Source organism: Ranitomeya imitator, chromosome 1 (assembly GCF_032444005.1).
Source record: "Ranitomeya imitator isolate aRanImi1 chromosome 1, aRanImi1.pri, whole genome shotgun sequence".
Taxonomy (NCBI): domain Eukaryota; kingdom Metazoa; phylum Chordata; class Amphibia; order Anura; family Dendrobatidae; genus Ranitomeya; species Ranitomeya imitator.
In genome coordinates this window covers 1,053,377,262-1,053,395,124 of record NC_091282.1, presented here as the reverse complement: position 1 = coordinate 1,053,395,124, position 17,863 = coordinate 1,053,377,262, and the positions used below count along the sequence as shown (strand labels likewise).

The 17,863-nt window shown below is 45.4% G+C and overlaps 1 protein-coding gene across 2 annotated transcripts in view; it reads left to right on the top strand.

Moving 5' to 3' along the window:
- Positions 1-2,758: 2,758 nt before the first annotated feature.
- CTSO (cathepsin O) overlaps positions 2,759-17,863 on the top strand; it is a 28,108-nt gene continuing 13,003 nt past the window's right edge. The window contains exons 1-3 of one of the 2 annotated variants that reach the window (XM_069744121.1): positions 2,759-3,071; positions 5,944-6,049; positions 10,093-10,232. In XM_069744121.1, coding sequence (XP_069600222.1) covers positions 2,829-3,071; positions 5,944-6,049; positions 10,093-10,232 — 489 coding nt within the window. In that variant the 5' untranslated portion in view covers positions 2,759-2,828. Of the gene's footprint in view, positions 3,072-3,131; positions 3,153-5,943; positions 6,050-10,092; positions 10,233-17,863 lie in introns of those variants that run through there. The other variant, XM_069744122.1, reaches the window with a different exon arrangement.

The following is a 17,863-nucleotide window of genomic DNA, read 5'->3' as shown; positions in this document are numbered from 1 at the left end:
TAAAGGGGCATACAGGGCATCATTACTTTCTATGGAGCAAAATGTGGGCACTGTTTTCTAAGGCACTTGCACCCAGTATTACTATATTCTAGAAAGGTGCTTTAGAATTTAGAGGGCACAGAGAACCACACAGTACGTGCAGTAATAGGGACACATATTGCAGCAGCGGCTCAGTATTGGGGTATCAGGTGCAGTAATAGGGACACATACGGCGCCAGCGGCTCAGTATTGGGTGTATTAGGGGCAGTAATAGGGACACGTATGGCAGCAGCGACTCAGTAATGGGATATCAGGTGCAGTAATAGGGACACATACGGCAGCAGCGGCTCATTATTGGGGTATCAGGTGCCGTAATAGGGACACATACGGCAGCAGCAGCTCAGTATTGGGGTATCAGGTGCAGCAGCGGCTCAGTATTGGGGTATCAGGTGCAGTAATAGGGACACATGCGGCAGCAGCAGCTCAGTGTTGGAGTATCAGGTGTAGTAATAGGGACACATACGGCAGCAGCCGCTCAGTATTGGGGCATCAGGTGTAGTAATAGGGTCACATACGGCAGCAGAGGCTCAGTATTGGGGTATCAGGTGCAGTAATAGGGACACATATTGTGCCAGCGGCTCAGTATTGGGGTATCAGGTGCAGTAATAGGGACACGTATGGCAGCAGCGGCTCAGTATTGGGGTATCAGGTGTAGTAATAGGGACACATACGGCACCAGCGGCTCAGTATTGGGGTATCAGGTGCAGTAATAGGGTCACATACGGCAGCAGCCGCTCAGTATTGGGGCATCAGGTGTAGTAATAGGGTCACATACGGCAGCAGAGGCTCAGTATTGGGGTATCAGGTGCAGTAATAGGGACACATATTGTGCCAGCGGCTCAGTATTGGGGTATCAGGTGCAGTAATAGGGACACGTATGGCAGCAGCGGCTCAGTATTGGGGTATCAGGTGTAGTAATAGGGACACATACGGCAGCAGCGGCTCAGTATTGGGGTATCAGCAGGATGAGGAGTTTGTGCAGGTTGGGAATAGATGGTGATGGGGCTGGAATATGAGACGTGAAATGTGTCTTTGTTGTATTCTCTGCAGACGAGTCCTGGGTGGAAGAAGTTGTCATGTCGGTCTGGGACAGATGGAAAAGACGTGAAAAGTGACGATTCCATCAGAAAGAATGTCAGCATTAGTCACCATCTGTAACTGTGCTGTGATCTCTTATATGTTCTGTAGGACTGGTATCTACCACTAACCATATGGTGGTAATATCAATATTGGTGTTTATATATAGACTAGATGGTGGCCCGATTCTAGCGCATCGGGTATTCTAGAATATGCATGTCCATGTAGTATATTGCCAGCCACGTAGTATATTGCCCAGCCACGCAGTATATTGCCCAGTTACGTAGTATATTGCCCAGTGACTTAGTATACAGCACAGACACATAGTATATTGCACAGCGACGTAGTATACAGCACAGAGCCACGTAGTATACAGCACAGACATGTAGTATATTGCCCAGCCACGTATGTAACAGGTTAAAAAATAAAAAAGAAACATATACTCACCTTCCGAGAGCCCCTTGTAGTTCTGGCGCCTGTGTGTGGTGCACGCGGAAGCTTCTGGTCCCAGGGTTGGTATGAGCACAGGACCTGTGATGATGTTGTGGTCACATGACCGTGACGTCATGGCAGGTCCTTCTTGCTTAGCTTCCTTAGCACCGGAACCTGCCGCTTGCACTGCCGAGGACAGCGCGCGACGTCGGAGGGTGAGAATAACCTTTTTTTGTTTTTTTTTTATTATTATTATTTGTAACATTAGATCTTTTTACTATTGATGCTGCATGCGCAGCATCAATAGTAAAAAGTTGGTCACACAGGGTTAATAGCTGCGTAACCGGAGTGCGTTACACCGTGGTCCGGTAACGCTGGCATTAACCCTGTGTGAGGGCTGACTGGAGAGGAGTATAGAGCAGGCACTGACTGCGGGGAGGAAAGAGCGGCCATATTGCAGCCGGACTGCGCCCGTCGCTGATTGGTCGTGGCAATGGTCGTGGGCGTTTTGCCACAACCAATTAGCGACTTGGATTCCATGACAGACAGAGGCCGTGACCAATGAATATCCGTGACAGACAGACGGAAGTGACCCTTAGACAATTATATAGTAGATTGTTTTCAGTAACAGTGCGGTCATCTGCTGAGGCTCTCCTCAAGCTCTGTTCACACGTTGTGGATCCGCAGCAGTTTTCCATGCATTTACAGTACCATGTAAACCTATGGAAAACAAAATCCGCAGTGCACATGCTGTGGAAAAAAACAAGCGTGGAAACGTAGCGTTATTTTCCGAAGCATGCCAATTCTTTGTGCGGATTCCGCAGCGGTTTACACCTGCTCCATAATAGGAATCCGCACAAAAACCGCGGTAATTCCGTAGGTAATCGGCAGTGCGGTTTACCTGCGGATTTACAAAAACAGGTGCGGAAAAACCCGCAGAGATCCAACCTACGTGTGCACATACCTTAGGCTATGTGCACACGATGCGGATTTTTCCACGCAGAAACGCTGCAGATCCGCACTGTGATGTACAGTACCATGTAAATCAATGTAAAAAAAAAGTAGAGAAAAATCAGTGCGGAATAGGGGGCCTCGCCGAGTAGTACTCAGAAATTTCCGGTGCCACATTAGGGACTTTATGTGCAGCCTCCACGAATACCGGCACCGGCTCACGGTACAGGGGACAGTGACAGCAGTGGCGCAGGGCTGCAGGAAGATGGCGCACAAGCGGCTACACCGAGACGAGGAAGCGCCGTGGGTCAGTCACTTCCTGCGTGTCTATGAGCAGCATGTGGTGGCTGTGTGTCACCGTGGGCTGTGTGAGCGTCTATGTGAGCTCGTCACTGCCCGTGTCTGCCGGAGAGCCGCCGCCATGTCAGGACAGCCCCCCAGCAGCACACAATGAGAGCAGCACCGTGCCCCCCACCGGGACGCCTCACAGACCCGCACACAATGACACAGAATGGCGCTTCCTGGAGAAATCCCCGGCCGGCACTCCGCTCTCTGAGGACAGGACATTCCTGGTACTAGTGGTGCCTGTGTGTGTTGTGCCAGTGTAGGCGGCGTGTATACTGGCGGCGGCGATACAAGTGGAAGTAATGCAGGTTCGGTCCAGCAGGCGGCGCCGTACTGACACCATCTTTATATAGACCGTATGTGATGTGCAGGGTGGTCGCGCTCATTCCAGGCGCAGTTTCCCCACCATGGAGCTTTGTCATGGCTCCTTTTGCTTGTCGTTTTGCCGTGTTTTCTTGCTGTCACTATGCGGTATATACAGCTGGTTATTGCATTTGTAAAGTGGGCTGTGAGTGAGGAGCAGAGAATGTCTTCAGGGTCTTGCATGGGGTCTTTTTTTGCCATATGGATTTTATATGTTGGACTTAAGTGGAGTGCCATTAGATATGGTTATTGCTATATTGTCGTGTAGCAGACTCCTCACTAATGGCCCCCCACAGAAATGGCAGCGATTAATGGAGCAGAGCTGCTGTCTGCGGCAGGTGCTGACTGTATAATACCGCCTGCACATCCTCCATACCGCAGGATCCCAGGTGTGCCCTATGTTTCGGAAGGGTTTAAAGGGGATTCTCATGTTTGTTGTCCCTTTTCAATGGGAACACTTCCCGATTACTGGGGCTTGAACTGCTGGGCCCCTCACCGATACCGAATATCTATGCGTGAAAGGAGCGGAGGTCATGTGCAATAATTGGTCCATATATAATAATTGGTCCATATGTGTCACACAGCAGCACGCCGACTAAAAATCTGCTCCACTGAATGAGACACATGGCAGGAGCATTTCTGTTCAGACACTGAAGAATTTTTTTTTTCTTTAAAGGGAACCTGTGAGCAGGATTGTTCTCAGTAACCTACACACAGTGTCAGGTCGGTGCCGTTATACTGCTAAGGCTGGAGTCACACTAGCGTATGGCATCAGATGCGATATGTTAATGACCCTCGGCTCCTGCTCTGCTGCGTCAGTGCTACGATCCTCTCGCACAGGGAGGATCGGAGCACAGCTGCGGAGAAATGAATTTCTCCATCTCCTCCATTGCTGGGGTCCGCTTATAACACACATCACTCGGATGACATCTGTGTGGTGTGCGCTGTCTCACTCGCACCCATAGGCTCATATAGGTGCGAGTGCGCCGACAGTCGGCCGAGTGTCTGTGACAATCACAGCATGCTGCGATTGTCTCAGACCGAGGAAAAAGGCCGACAAAAAGTCGGCTGCTGGGAGCGGCCCCATATGTTAACATTGGTCCGAGTGCAATTTGATTTTTTTTTTTTATCGCATTGCACTCGCCCATTTAAGTCGCCAGTGTGACCCCGGCCTTAAAATGATACCTGGTGATGAAATCCGTCTTGTGGTTGTTGCTTAATCTTTATTTTCAGTTTTGAGTTAATGATATGCTCATGCCCCGGGGCGGCCTGTGGGGGTCTTTATGTGGTGCTCTGATTAGGTATTCCTCAGTTAACTACCCCCTATTTTAAAGGGAATCTGTCAACCCAAAAATCGTATATGAGCTAAGGCCACCGGCATCAGGGGTTTATCTACAGCAGTGTTCCCCAAGTCCGGTCCTCAAGAGCCACCAACAGGTCATGTTTTCAGGATTTCCTTAGTATTGCACAGGTGATAATTGCATCACCTGTACAGGCAAGCATTCAATCACTTGTGCATTACTAAGGAAATCCTGAAAACAGGACCTGTTGGTGGCTCTTGAGGACTGGACTTGGGGAACACTGATCTACAGCATTCTGTAATGCATTCTGTCATGCTGTAGATAAGCCCCCGATGTAACCTGAAAGGTAAGAAAAACTGGTTATATTATACTGATGTCTTCTTCTTGTCTTCCTGCTGTGGCTCCGGCGCAGGGGTACTGTGTCTGCCCTTTTGAGGGCAGCATAAAGTACTGCAGTGCGCAGGCGCCGGGTATCTCTGACCTTTCCCTGTGCACTGCAGTACTTTGCTCCGCCCTCAACAGGGCAGACACAGTACGCCAGAGCCACGGCAAGAAGACGTCATCGTTTGAAGATGGGAGGCGCTGGACCCGGACCGCGACGCACATCAGACTGGACCGCAGCAGGACCGCCCCTGGGTGAGTATAATCTAACCTGTTTTTCTTACCTTTCAGGTTACATCGGGGGCTTATCTACAGCATTACAGAATTCTGTAGATAAATCCCTGATGCCGGTGGCCTTAGCTCATATACGATTTTTGGGGTGACAGGGTGACAGGTTCCCTTTAAACAACTACCACATAATGGATTTCATCACCATGTATCATTATAATCAGTATAACGGGGCTGACCTGACAGTGTCTGTAGGTTACTGTGCACAATCCTGCTGACAGGTTTGCTTAAAGGGACTGTGTCAGCACAAGATGATTGTTCATACTATATACCGCTGCTCGGGCTTCACGGCGGGGCCAATCATTTATACACACCTCCCCACCTGCTTCTTCTCCCTCCACCTCCATCCCCCCCTCTTCTTTGATTGACAGCTCTGGTTTCATAGAGGCAGAGATAGAGGGAATGCAAGCTGGAGGGAACGGGTATATAAATGATTGGCCCCGCCGTGGAGCATCGAGCGCCTGTACTTGGTTTGAACAGTCGTTCTGTGCTGACAGTCCCTTTAAACAACTGCGGGTGTCCCATTATTCTGAATGGGGTTTGTAGACATCCATGCCTGTGTTGTAGAAAAGATCCTGGTCATTGCACAATTTTCTGCATTAAATCTGCTCATGTGAATATATCATAACATGACTGTGAGGACTGCAGGTCGGCATTAACATATTTCTTCATTAACACTTCTGACGTTCTGGTTTTGTGCGGTCAGTAACGATTCTCATCTTTAGATAATGCTGGTAAGGTAATGCTGTAACCTTTTCTCTTTTAGGACAGCCTGGAGAGACATAAGTTTCTGAACCGTGACGCACAGGATAGTGGTGATGCTTATTATGGAATTAATCAGTTTTCTGATTTGTCAGTTGAAGAATTTGCCAGTAAGTTAATGTCAATTATTGTGTCTCTCACACAGTGGGAAAGGAGAACCCCAGTGGCACTGTTGGGGCTAAATACAGGGGTATCGCATGAGCCTACAGGTGAAGCTCTGCTCACATATATATTAGAGCTGTCATAGGTAAAGTAGCGTGGCGTGAAGCTCAGCTCATGTTGTCAGAATGACAGGACCTCAGTGGACCCAAACCTGTGAGCTTCCTCCTAACTTTTGGCATCCCCGGTGCCTCTTCTGACTAGTGGCTCCGCTGCAACGTCATCGCTACAGCGTAACGTGCCCATGCCATCACTCCAGGCCTACTAATCAGAAGCTTGTGGCACAAAGGATACGTTTGTCATCTTTACATATTTCTGATTAACCCCTTTCTGACCTTAGATGTACTATCCCGTCGAGGTGCCCTGGGCCTATATGACCCTCGACGGGATAGTACGTCATATGCGATCGGCAGCGCTCATGGGGGGAGCGCCGCCGATCGCATATGGGGTGTCAGCTGCCTATCGCAGCTGACATCCGGCACTATGTGCACATTAACCCCCGGCACACCGCGATCAAACATGATCGCGATGTGCCGGCGGTATAGGGAAGCATCGCGCAGGGAGGGGGCTCCCCGCGGGCTTCCCTGAGCCCCCTGCAGCAACGCGATGTGATCGCGTTGCTGCGAGGGTCTCCTACCTCCTTCCTCGCGGCAGTCCCCGGATCCAAGATGGCCGCGGATCCGGGTCCTGCAGGGAGGGAGGTGGCTTACCAAGTGCCTGCTCAGAGCAGGCACTTGGTAACGCTGCAGCGCTCTGAGACAGATCGGTGATCTGTCAGAGTGCTGTGCAAACTGTCAGATCACCGATCTGTGATGTCCCCCCCCTGGGACAAAGTAAAAAAGTAAAAAAAAAAATTTCCAAATGTGTAAAAAAAAAAAAAAAAAAAAAAATATTCCTAAATAATGAAAAAAAAAATATTCCCATAAATACATTTCTTTATCTAAATAATAAAACAAAAACAATAAAAGTACACATATTTAGTATTGCCGCGTCTGTAACGACCCAACCTATAAAACTGGCCCAGTAGTTAACCCCTTCAGTAAACACCGTAAGAAAAAAAAAACGAGGCAAAAAACAACGCTTTATTATCATACGCCGAACAAAAAGTGGAATAACACGCGATTAAAAAGACAGATATAAATAATCATGGTACCGCTGAAAGCGTCATCTTGTCCCGCAAAAAAACGAGCCGCCATACAGCATCATCAGCGAAAAAATAAAAAAGTTATAGTCCTGAGAATAAAGTGATGCAAAAATAATTATTTTTTCTATAAAATAGTTTTTATTGTGTAAAAAATATGATATAATTGAGGTATCGCTGTAATCGTACTGACCCGAAGAATAAAACTGCTTTATCAATTTTACCAAACGCGGAACGGTATAAACGCCTCCCCCAAAAGAAATTCATGAATAGCTGGTTTTTGGTCATTCTGTCTCACAAAAATCGGAATAAAAAGCGATCAAAAAATGTCACGTGCCCGAAAATGTTACCAATAAAAACGTCATCTCGTCCCGCAAATAACAAGACCTCCCATGACTCTGTGGACCAAAATATGGAAAAATTATAGCTCTCAAAATGTGGTAACGCAAAAAATATTTTTTGCAATAAAAAGCGTCTTTCAGTGTGTGACGGCTGCCAATCATAAAAATCCGCTAAAAAAACCACTATAAAAGTAAATCAAACCCCCCTTCATCACCCCCTTAGTTAGGGAAAAATTAAAAAAATGTATTTATTTCCATTTTCCCATTAGGGTTAGGGTTGCGGCTAAAGTTACGGTTAGGGTTTAGATTACATTTACGGTTGGGAATAGGGTTAGGGGTGTGTCTGGGTTAGAGGTGTGGTTAGGGTTACTGTTGGGATTAGGGTTAGGGGTGTGTTTGGATTAGGGTTTCAGTTATAATTGAGGGGTTTCCACTGTTTAGGCACATCAGGGGCTCTCCAAACGCGACATGGCGTCCGATCTCAATTCCAGCCAATTCTGCGTTGAAAAAGTAAAACAGTGCTCCTTCCCTTCCGAGCTCTCCCGTGTGCCCAAACAGGGGTTTACCCTAACATATGGGGTATCAGCGTACTCAGGACAAATAGGACAACAACTTTTGGGGTCCAATTTCTCCTGTTACTATTGGGAAAATACAAAACGGGGGGCTAAAAAATAATTTTTGTGGGAAAAAAAAGATTTTTTATTTTCACGGCTCTGCGTTATAAACTGTAGTGAAACACTTAGGGGTTCAAAGTTCTCACAACACATCTAGATGAGTTCCCTGGGGGTCTAGTTTTCAATATGGGGTCACTTGTGGGGGGTTTCTACTGTTAAGGCACATTAGGGGCTCTGCAAACGCAATGTGACACCTGCAGACCATTCCATCTAAGGCTCCTTCCCTTCCGAGCCCTCCCATGCGGCCAAACAGTGGTTCCCCCTCCCCCCCCACATATGGGGTATCAGCGCATTCAGGACAAATTTTACAACAAATTTTGTGGTCCAATTTCTCCTGTTACCCTCGGGAAAATACAAAACTGGGGGCTAAAAAATAATTTTTGTGGGAAAAAATTTTTGTTTTATTTTTACGGCTCTGCATTATAAACTCCTGTGAAGCCCTTGGTGGGTCAAAGCGCTCAAAAGACATCTAGATAAATTCCTTAGGGGGTCTACTTTCCAAAATGGTGTCACTTGTGGGGGTTTCAATGTTTAGGCACATCAGTGGCTCTCCAAACGCAACATGGCATCCCATCTCAATTCCTGTCAATTTTGCATTGAAAAGTCAAACGGCGCTCCTTCCCTTCCGAGCTCTCCCATGCGCCCAAACAGTGGTTTACCCCCACATATGGGGTATCGGCGTACTCAGGACAAATTGTACAACAACTTTTGGGGTCCAATTTCTTCTCTTACCCTTGGGAAAATAAAAAATTGGGGGCGAAAAGATAATTTTTGTGAAAAAATATGATTTTTTATTTTTACGGTTCTGCATTATAAACTTCTGTGAAGCACTTGGTGGCTCAAAGTGCTCACCACACCTCTAGATAAGTTCCTTAGGGGGTCTACTTTCCAAAATGGTGTCACTTGTGGGGGGTTTCAATGTTTAGGCACATCAGTGGCTCTCCAAACGCAACATGGTGTCCCATCTCGATTCCAGTCAATTTTGCATTGAAAAGTCAAATGGCGCTCCTTCGCTTACGAGCTCTGTCATGCGCCCAAACAGTGGTTTACCCCCACATATAGGGTATCGGCGTACTCAGGACAAATTGTACAACAACTTTTGGGGTCCATTTTCTCCTGTTACCCTTGGTAAAATAAAACAAATTGGAGCTGAAGTAAATTTTTTGTGAAAAAAAATTAAATGTTCATTTTTATTTAAACATTCCAAAAATTCCTGTGAAGCACCAGAAGGGTTAATAAACTTCTTGAAAATGGTTTTGAGCACCATGAGGGGTGCAGTTTTTAGAATGGTGTCACACTTGGATATTTTCTATCATATAGACCCCTCAAAATGACTTCAAATGAGATGTGGTCCCTAAAAAAAAAAAATGGTGGTGTAAAAATGAGAAATTGCTGGTCAACTTTTAACTCTTATAACTCCCTAACAAAAAAAAAATTTTGGTTCCAAAATTGTGCTGATGTAAAGTAAACATGTGGGAAATGTTACTTATTAAGTATTTTGTGTCACATATCTCTGTGATTTAATTGCATAAAAATTCAAAGTTGGAAAATTGCGAAATTTTCATAATTTTCGCCAAATTTCCGTTTTTTTCACAAACAAACGCAGGTACTATCAAAGAATTTTTACCACTATCATGAAGTACAATATGTCCCGAGAAAACAATGTCAGATTCACTGGGATCTGTTGAAGCGTTCCAGAGTTATAACCTCATAAAGGGACAGTGGTCAGAATTGTAAAAATTGGCCTGGTCATTAACGTGCAAACCACCCTTGGGGATAAAGGGGTTAAATATGGCTTCATTCCTGATGGTAGTATTTCAATGCCTTTTTCTACGTAGATATTTATCTGAGGAGTTACCCTTCAAAGAAGCTGGATCATTATGTGCCTGATAAGAAAATGTCTGAAAGCGATCCTTTACCTCTGAGGTTTGACTGGAGAGATAAAAACATGGTGACCGAAGTGAAAAATCAGCTGGATGTAAGCTACATTGTGAAATAGGATTTATTTTTATTTTTTTCTCAATTTTCATGTAAAATGTTGAACTTTTGTTGATGGTAAATTGGCAGAATGGTTACTGTTTTATTTAGAGGGAACCTGTCAGCTGATACATGGTGCCCAAACCACAGTCAGCATGTCTGCGCCACTGGCTGTGCGATCACAGCCATATATATTGTCTTATAGGCAGAGACTTGTCAGTCAGTGTCAGCGGGTGGGGAGAAGAGCGCAGGGTCCCACCTGTACGACTACTCACCTGCACGGCTCGGTCCTCAGCAGCTATTAAAAGCATGTTGTTCTTTGTCTCTGAAATGCAGATAGCTGTGATCTCGCAACCAGTGGCTGATTCATGCTGCCCAAACCGTATCAGCTGACAGGTTCCCTTTAAGGAGCCATGACATTGTAGGCAGGTTTGTATAAAACTGATCCAAAAGGAAGAGCAATTGCTCCAGTTGCCCCATTGGTGAAAGAGTGTATAATAGCAGATCGAGGTACAACACCCGACTCCCCACTGATCAGCTGTTATTAGCTCCATTGGCGGCTGGATGTAACAAATGAATGGAGCTGAACAGCATAGCTCATAGTGAATGCAGACAAGAATGTGCCCTTTAGGTACTTTTGTTGATTCTAATTTATACAATTACGGTAACTAATTAGGTTTTGGGGTTTTTTTTTACAAAAAACTTAAAACTGTAGGATGGGGACCAGGTTCCCAATTATAGAAATGTAGGTATAGCAATATTGAGATTAACACATAAGTTTTGATACGCTATTAAAGCAAGAGGTTAAAAACCAAACTAGACACACAACATATAATAAAACCTGAATGCCATAAACCAGGTAGTTAATTACAGTTACTTACTAAATATTGTCACTACAGCCAAGGAGGCATTGGGGAAAAAACACACACACTACCCCCTAATTTCATATATATGGCTGTGTGCAAGTTAAATGTCAGAAAAAACAGGTACCGTATTTACTTAAGTATAAGCCGAGGCACCTAATTTTGCCACGAGACACTGTGAAAACTTATTGACTCGAGTATAAGCCGGGTGCATTGTCCGCTCATATCTATCCTTGTATGCATGGCTCCCCATCCCCGTCCATGTATGCATGGCTCCTTATCCCCGTCCTTGTATGCATGGCTCCCCATCCCCGTCCTTGTATGCATGGCTCCCCATCCCCGTCCTTGTATGCATGGCTCCCCATCCCCGTCCTTGTATGCATGGCTCCCCATCCCCGTCCTTGTATGCATGGCTCCCCATCCCCGCCCTTGTATGCATGGCTCCCCATCCCCGTCCTTGTATGCATGGCTCCCCGTCCTTCTATGCATGGCTACCATTCCCCGTCCTTTTATGCATGGCTCCCCGTCCTTGTATGCATGGCTCCCTGTCCCCGTCCTTGTATGCATGGCTCCCTGTCCTTGTACGCATGGCTCCCCATCCTTGTATGCATGGCTCCCTGTCCCTGTCCTTGTATACATGGCTCCCTGTCCTTGTATGCATGGCTCCCTGTACTTGCACGCATGGCTCCTTGTCCCCGTCCTTATCATTGAATCATAGAATCGTAGAGTTGGAAGGGACCTCCTGGGTCATCTGGTCCAACCCCCTGCTCAAAGCAGGATTCACTAAATCATTCCAGACAGATGTCTGTCCAGCCTCTGCTTGAAGACTTCCATTGAATGAGAACTCTCCACCTCTCGTGGCAGCCTGTTCCACTCATTGATCACCCTAACTGTCAAAATTTTTTTTCTAATATCTATAATCTGTCTCCTCCCATTCAGTTTCATCCCATTGCTTCTAGTCTTTCCTTGTACAAATGAGAATAAAGATGATCCTTCTACTATGTGACAACCCTTGAGATATTTGTAGACCGCTATTAAGTCTCCTCTCAGTCTTTTTTGCAAGCTACACATTCCCAAATCCTGTAACCGTTCCTCGTAGGACATGGTTTGCAGACCGGTCACCATTTTGGTCGCTCTTCTCTGAACTTGCTCCAGTTTGTTGTGGTGCCCAAAACTGGACACAGTATACCAGATGAGGTCTGACCAAAGAGGAGTAGAGGGCAAAAATGAATTTGCGTGATCTAGACTGTATCCTTCTGTTAATACATCCCAGAATTGCATTTGCCTTTTCTATTCGCCACGACAGCACCCACTAGAGAGAGGGGATCCGCCCCTAGGAACAGGAAACCTACAGAGAGATAAAAGGGGCGGCCCCCCCTCGCTCCTCAGTTGTGAGGAGTGGCTACACTATAAAAGTCAGGATGAAAGTGCAGTCAGTGTGCATTATGTCATCCCAAGAGGAGGTCCGTGTGCACTCCATGGAAGAGCCACTAGTACCTAGTAGCGAAACCAGGAAAAACAGCAGTGGACACTTTAAGTTAAGTGACTCCACTGATAAATCGGGAAGAAAATCATCCCGTTCCACATCCCAAACTAAGACAACCCCGCAGCCGGTAAAATTAATACGCTGGGTGAGTGTAAGCATACTTCACTGAAGTATATATTGATTCCTTTGCTTGTATTATTTTAGGCAAAAAGGACGGGAAAGAGTAAGCACAAACAATGTGCTATATGTACCGAACCCCTGCCTGACTCCTATACTAAGAGTCTATGTCAGGCATGTATAGATAACACCTTACGGCAGGAGGAATCGGTGAAAATGAACGAGATACGGCTCATAATTAGGGAAGAACTTCAGTCGTTAGGAGGCGGTTCTTCCTCGATTAATACCGAGAAAAAGAAAAGAAAAGTATCCTCACCTAGAGCTGACACGTCAGCAGAGAGTGGGGAGGTCGACTCTGAGGTCTCTCAACTGTCTGATTCTTCAGGGGAAGAAGACTTTGTTTGCTTTCCAACTGAAGGCATAAACAACTTGGTTAAATCGGTGAGAAATACGATGGGGGTATCGGAGTCAAAAGAACCCCAAACACCACAGGAAATCATGTTTGCTGGTCTTTCCCAACGGAAAGGCCACGTGTTTCCAATAAACCAGGCCATAAAGGACCTCGTTAAGAAGGAATGGAGTAAAGGTCAAAAAGGTTTTGTACCAATACCCTGTAAGAGGCGCTACCCATTTGATGACGAAGATTTAAGTACATGGACCAAAATACCAAAGGTCGATGCTGCAGTTGCATCTACATCTCGCCGGTTCTCCTTGCCCGTGGAAGATGCAGGTTCCTTAACAGATCCCATGGACCGAAAATCAGATGCGCTCCTTAAAAAATCGTGGGAGGCCTGTGTCACGGCATTCAAACCGGCAATTGCAGCCACATGTACTGGCAGATCAATGTTAGTCTGGCTGGATCAGCTGGAGCAAAATATTAAAAATGGTGTATCCAGAGAGAAGTTACGAGCGTCTATCCCTTTGATCAAGGGTGCGGCTGCCTTTATATCAGATGCCTCTATTGACTCCCTACGACTGGCGGCCAGAACAGCTAATATCTCCAACACGGCTAGGCGGGCTTTATGGCTAAAAAACTGGAAAGGAGATGCCCAATCTAGATCCAAATTATGTGCCATACCCTGTCAGGGTGAGTACCTGTTTGGAACAGTCCTTGACGATATACTCAAGAAGGCAGGTGAAAGGAAAAAAGGATTCCCTAATCCCTTTGTTCCATCTTACAGAAGGGCCTTCAGGAAGCCACCATTCGGAAAGAAGGGAGGCTTCAGAGACAGATGGAACAATAAGGATTTTAAACAAAAAGGAAACCTGTTTAATAAACGTCCATTCAAGCCAGCCGACAAATTCCAGTAATTATATATTCCTCCAGTGGGTGGAAGATTAAAACAGTTTAGGCAACAATGGGAAGAGATAACAATAAATACTTGGGCCATTAAATTAATATCTTCAGGCCTCACATTAGACTTTATTAGAACTCCACCGGACTCTTTCCTCCTTACCACCTTAAGATCCAGGCCTCAGCAAGAGGCACTTGAAACAGAGGTTAAAACCCTCCTACGCAAACAAGTCCTAGTGGAAGTCCCATCTTCCCAGAGGGGGAGGGGATTTTATTCTCCCTTGTTTCTGATTAATAAGCCGGATGGCTCTTTCAGAACCATAATTAATTTAAGAAAGCTGAACTCCTTTATAAGGCCTAAAACATTCAAAATGGAATCCATTCGTTCAGCCATAAAGAATTTATTTCCAAACTGTTACATGGTAGTATTGGATCTTAAGGATGCTTACTATCATATTCCTATACATCATTTATTCCAGCAGTTCCTTCGGGTAGCAGTCTGTATAGAGGGACAAATTCGTCATCTACAATATAAGGCGATGCCCTTCGGATTATCCATGGCCCCAAGGGTTTTCACAAAATTGCTATTGGAAGTTATGTCTTTCCTAAGAGTAAAAGATACTTTAGTCATTCCATATCTAGATGACCTATTGATTGTGGGTAAAGACCCCCTACAGTGTGAGCAGAGGTTACGGGAAGTAGTGGTTTCCTTACAATCCCTGGGGTGGCTGGTTAATTGGGAAAAATCTAGACTTCAGCCGGTTAAGTGTCAGAAATTCCTAGGGCTCCTTCTAGATTCAGCTGACCAGATTTGTAAGCTGCCTGAGGATAAGAAAATCTCAATAGTTGATAAGGTATCTTTAGCAATAGAAAATCGTAGTATGTCACTCAGACAGAGCATGTCATTACTAGGTTCTCTGACATCGTGTATCCCTGCGGTCCAGTGGGCACAGGCTCATACTAGGCTTCTACAAAAATTTATATTAGAGGAGGACATTAAGAATAGAGGCTGTCTGGATAGAACAGTTTATCTAACAACGGAAGTATTACACTCCCTTAGGTGGTGGTTAAATCAGAAAAACCTTTCAAAAGGGGTTCTCTGGATAATTTCCCCCTCTAGTATAGTGACCACAGATGCTGGTCCTAAAGGCTGGGGGGCACATTTTAAGGATCAGTGGGTTCAGGATCTTTGGTCTAGTTCGGAACTGGATAGTTCTTCAAATGTCAAAGAGTTGAGGGCGATATATTATTCCCTACTTCACTTTCTTCCTCAGCTCAGCGGCTCTCACACAAGAGTGTTCTCCGACAACACCACGGCAGTAGCTTACTTAAACCATCAAGGAGGTACGCGGTCGGACAGACTCAGGCAGCTGGCATCAGACATCATGGAATTAGCCGAAGGTCATCTGCTATCACTATCAGCAGTTCACATCAGGGGCACAGACAACTTTCATGCCGATTTTCTGAGCCGTCACACCCTTCATCAAGGGGAATGGATGCTAAACAGAAAAATTTTCAAAATGATAACAGCGCAATGGGGTATTCCTCAAATAGACTTGTTTGCCACAAGAGCCAACCGACAGGTCAGGATGTTTGCCTCTCTAAACAGAGAGGACAAGCCGGACATACTCGATGCCCTCCAAGTGCCCTGGACTTTCGACCTGGCATATGCTTTTCCTCCATGGAATCTACTACCTTTGGTAATAAGAAAAATAAGAGAAGAAGGAGCAAGAATTCTATTAATAGCCCCGTTCTGGCCCAAAAGGCCATGGTTCTCATGGCTGAGGGCGATGTCAGTGTCGGACCCGTGGATTCTGCCTCAATCCAAGGACCTGCTCTCTCAGGGTCCGTTCCTTCATCCTCAGGCAAAGGGCATGAATTTAACTGCATGGAGTTTGAAAGGCAGTTACTAAATCTCAGGGGGTTTTCTAGTGGGTTAATAGATACTCTGATGAAAAGTAGGAAACCCTCAACTACCAGGATTTATGTCAGAATTTGGAGGAAATTCCTTCAATTCCATACTACACAACTTTCCGCTGATATTCCTATATTTCCAATATTGGAATTTCTACAAAAAGGTCTGGAATTAGGACTCTCTGTAAGCACTCTGAAAGTGCAGGTGTCAGCCTTAGGAGCTCTTTTTAATTTTGATGTAGCAGGAAATAAATGGATATCCCGGTTTATATCAGCCTGTGAGAGATCGAGACCAATTAGCATACCTCGGGTTCCTCAGTGGGATCTATCAATAGTCCTAAATGCATTGACTCAATCACCTTTTGAGCCTCTCCATGCAGCTTCACTAAAAAATATTTCTTTAAAAACGGTATTATTAGTGGCATTAGTTTCTGCCAGAAGAGTAAGTGATCTTCATGCTTTATCTATAGATCCTCCCTTTTTTGTGGTAACATCAGATAGGATACTTTTAAAAACAGATCCTTGTTATCTCCCTAAGGTGGCTTCTACCTTTCATAGATCCCAGGAGATCCAGTTACCTACCTTTTATGAGAACCACTCAACTCCAGAAGAAGAAAGACTTCACACCCTAGACGTAAAAAGGACTGTCTTAGCCTATTTAGAGAGAACTAGGGACTGGAGGAAGAGTAGGGCTATCTTTGTGTCTTTTCAGGGTAAAACCAAGGGTGCCGGAGTCACAAAGAACACATTATCTCGCTGGATCAGAGAGGCAATAATCTTGGCGTATAAGGCTGGAGGGAAAGATCCTCCAATGCATGTGGGAGCGCACTCTACAAGAGCCTTGTCGACTTCCTGGGCAGAAAGGGCGAATGTACCAATAGACCTTATATGTAAGGCTGCAACTTGGTCTTCACCGAATACCTTCTATAAGCATTATAGATTAGATCTATCCTCTACTTCTGATCTCACCTTTGGTGTATCGGTCCTTGACTCAGTAAACCCACCCAGTCTATAGTCTCTGCAATTCTCTCTAGTGGGTGCTGTCGTGGCGAATAGAAAATACCGGATTACGTACCGGTAATGCTCTTTTATAGAGCCCACGACAGCACCCGTTCACATCCCTCCCTTTTCTGTATATAGTTGCACATGGTGCTTGTTTGGTGAGGTGTAAATATTAGAAGATATAGTATGAGGTTGTAAATATGTATATATATGGATATACCCGAACCTGTTAACTAAAACCTGGCGGCGGTTCCTCCTATTCTCTGTAAAACAACTGAGGAGCGAGGGGGGGCCGCCCCTTTTATCTCTCTGTAGGTTTCCTGTTCCTAGGGGCGGATCCCCTCTCTCTAGTGGGTGCTGTCGTGGGCTCTATAAAAGAGCATTACCGGTACGTAATCCGGTATTTTTTGCTGCTGCATCACACTGTTGACTCGTGTTCAGTATGTGATCTATTAGTATACCCAATTCTTTTTCACATGTGCTGTTGCTTAGCCCTATGCCTCCCATTCTGTATATGCTTTTTTCATTTTTATTGCCCAGATGTAGTACTTTGCATTTTTCCCTGTTAAAAAACATTCTGTTAGTTGCTGCCCACTGCTCCGGTTTATTTATATCTTTTTGAATCCTCTCTCGCTCTTCTCTAGTATTAGCTGTCCCTCCTAGCTTTGTGTGATCAGCAAATTTAATCAGTGTACACTCAATTCCTTCATCTAAATAATTGATAAAGATGTTGAACAATACAGGGCCCAGGACAGAACCCTGTGGTACCCCACTTGAGACATGCAGCCATTTATGACCACCCTTTGGGTCCGATCGCTAAGCCAGTTATGAATCCACCTAAGAGTTTCCTTGTCCATTCCATACTTAGTCATTTTTGCAATAAGGATGGTGTGAGATACTTTGTCAAATGCTTTTCTGAAGTCAAGATATACTATATCTACAGCATTTCCCTGATC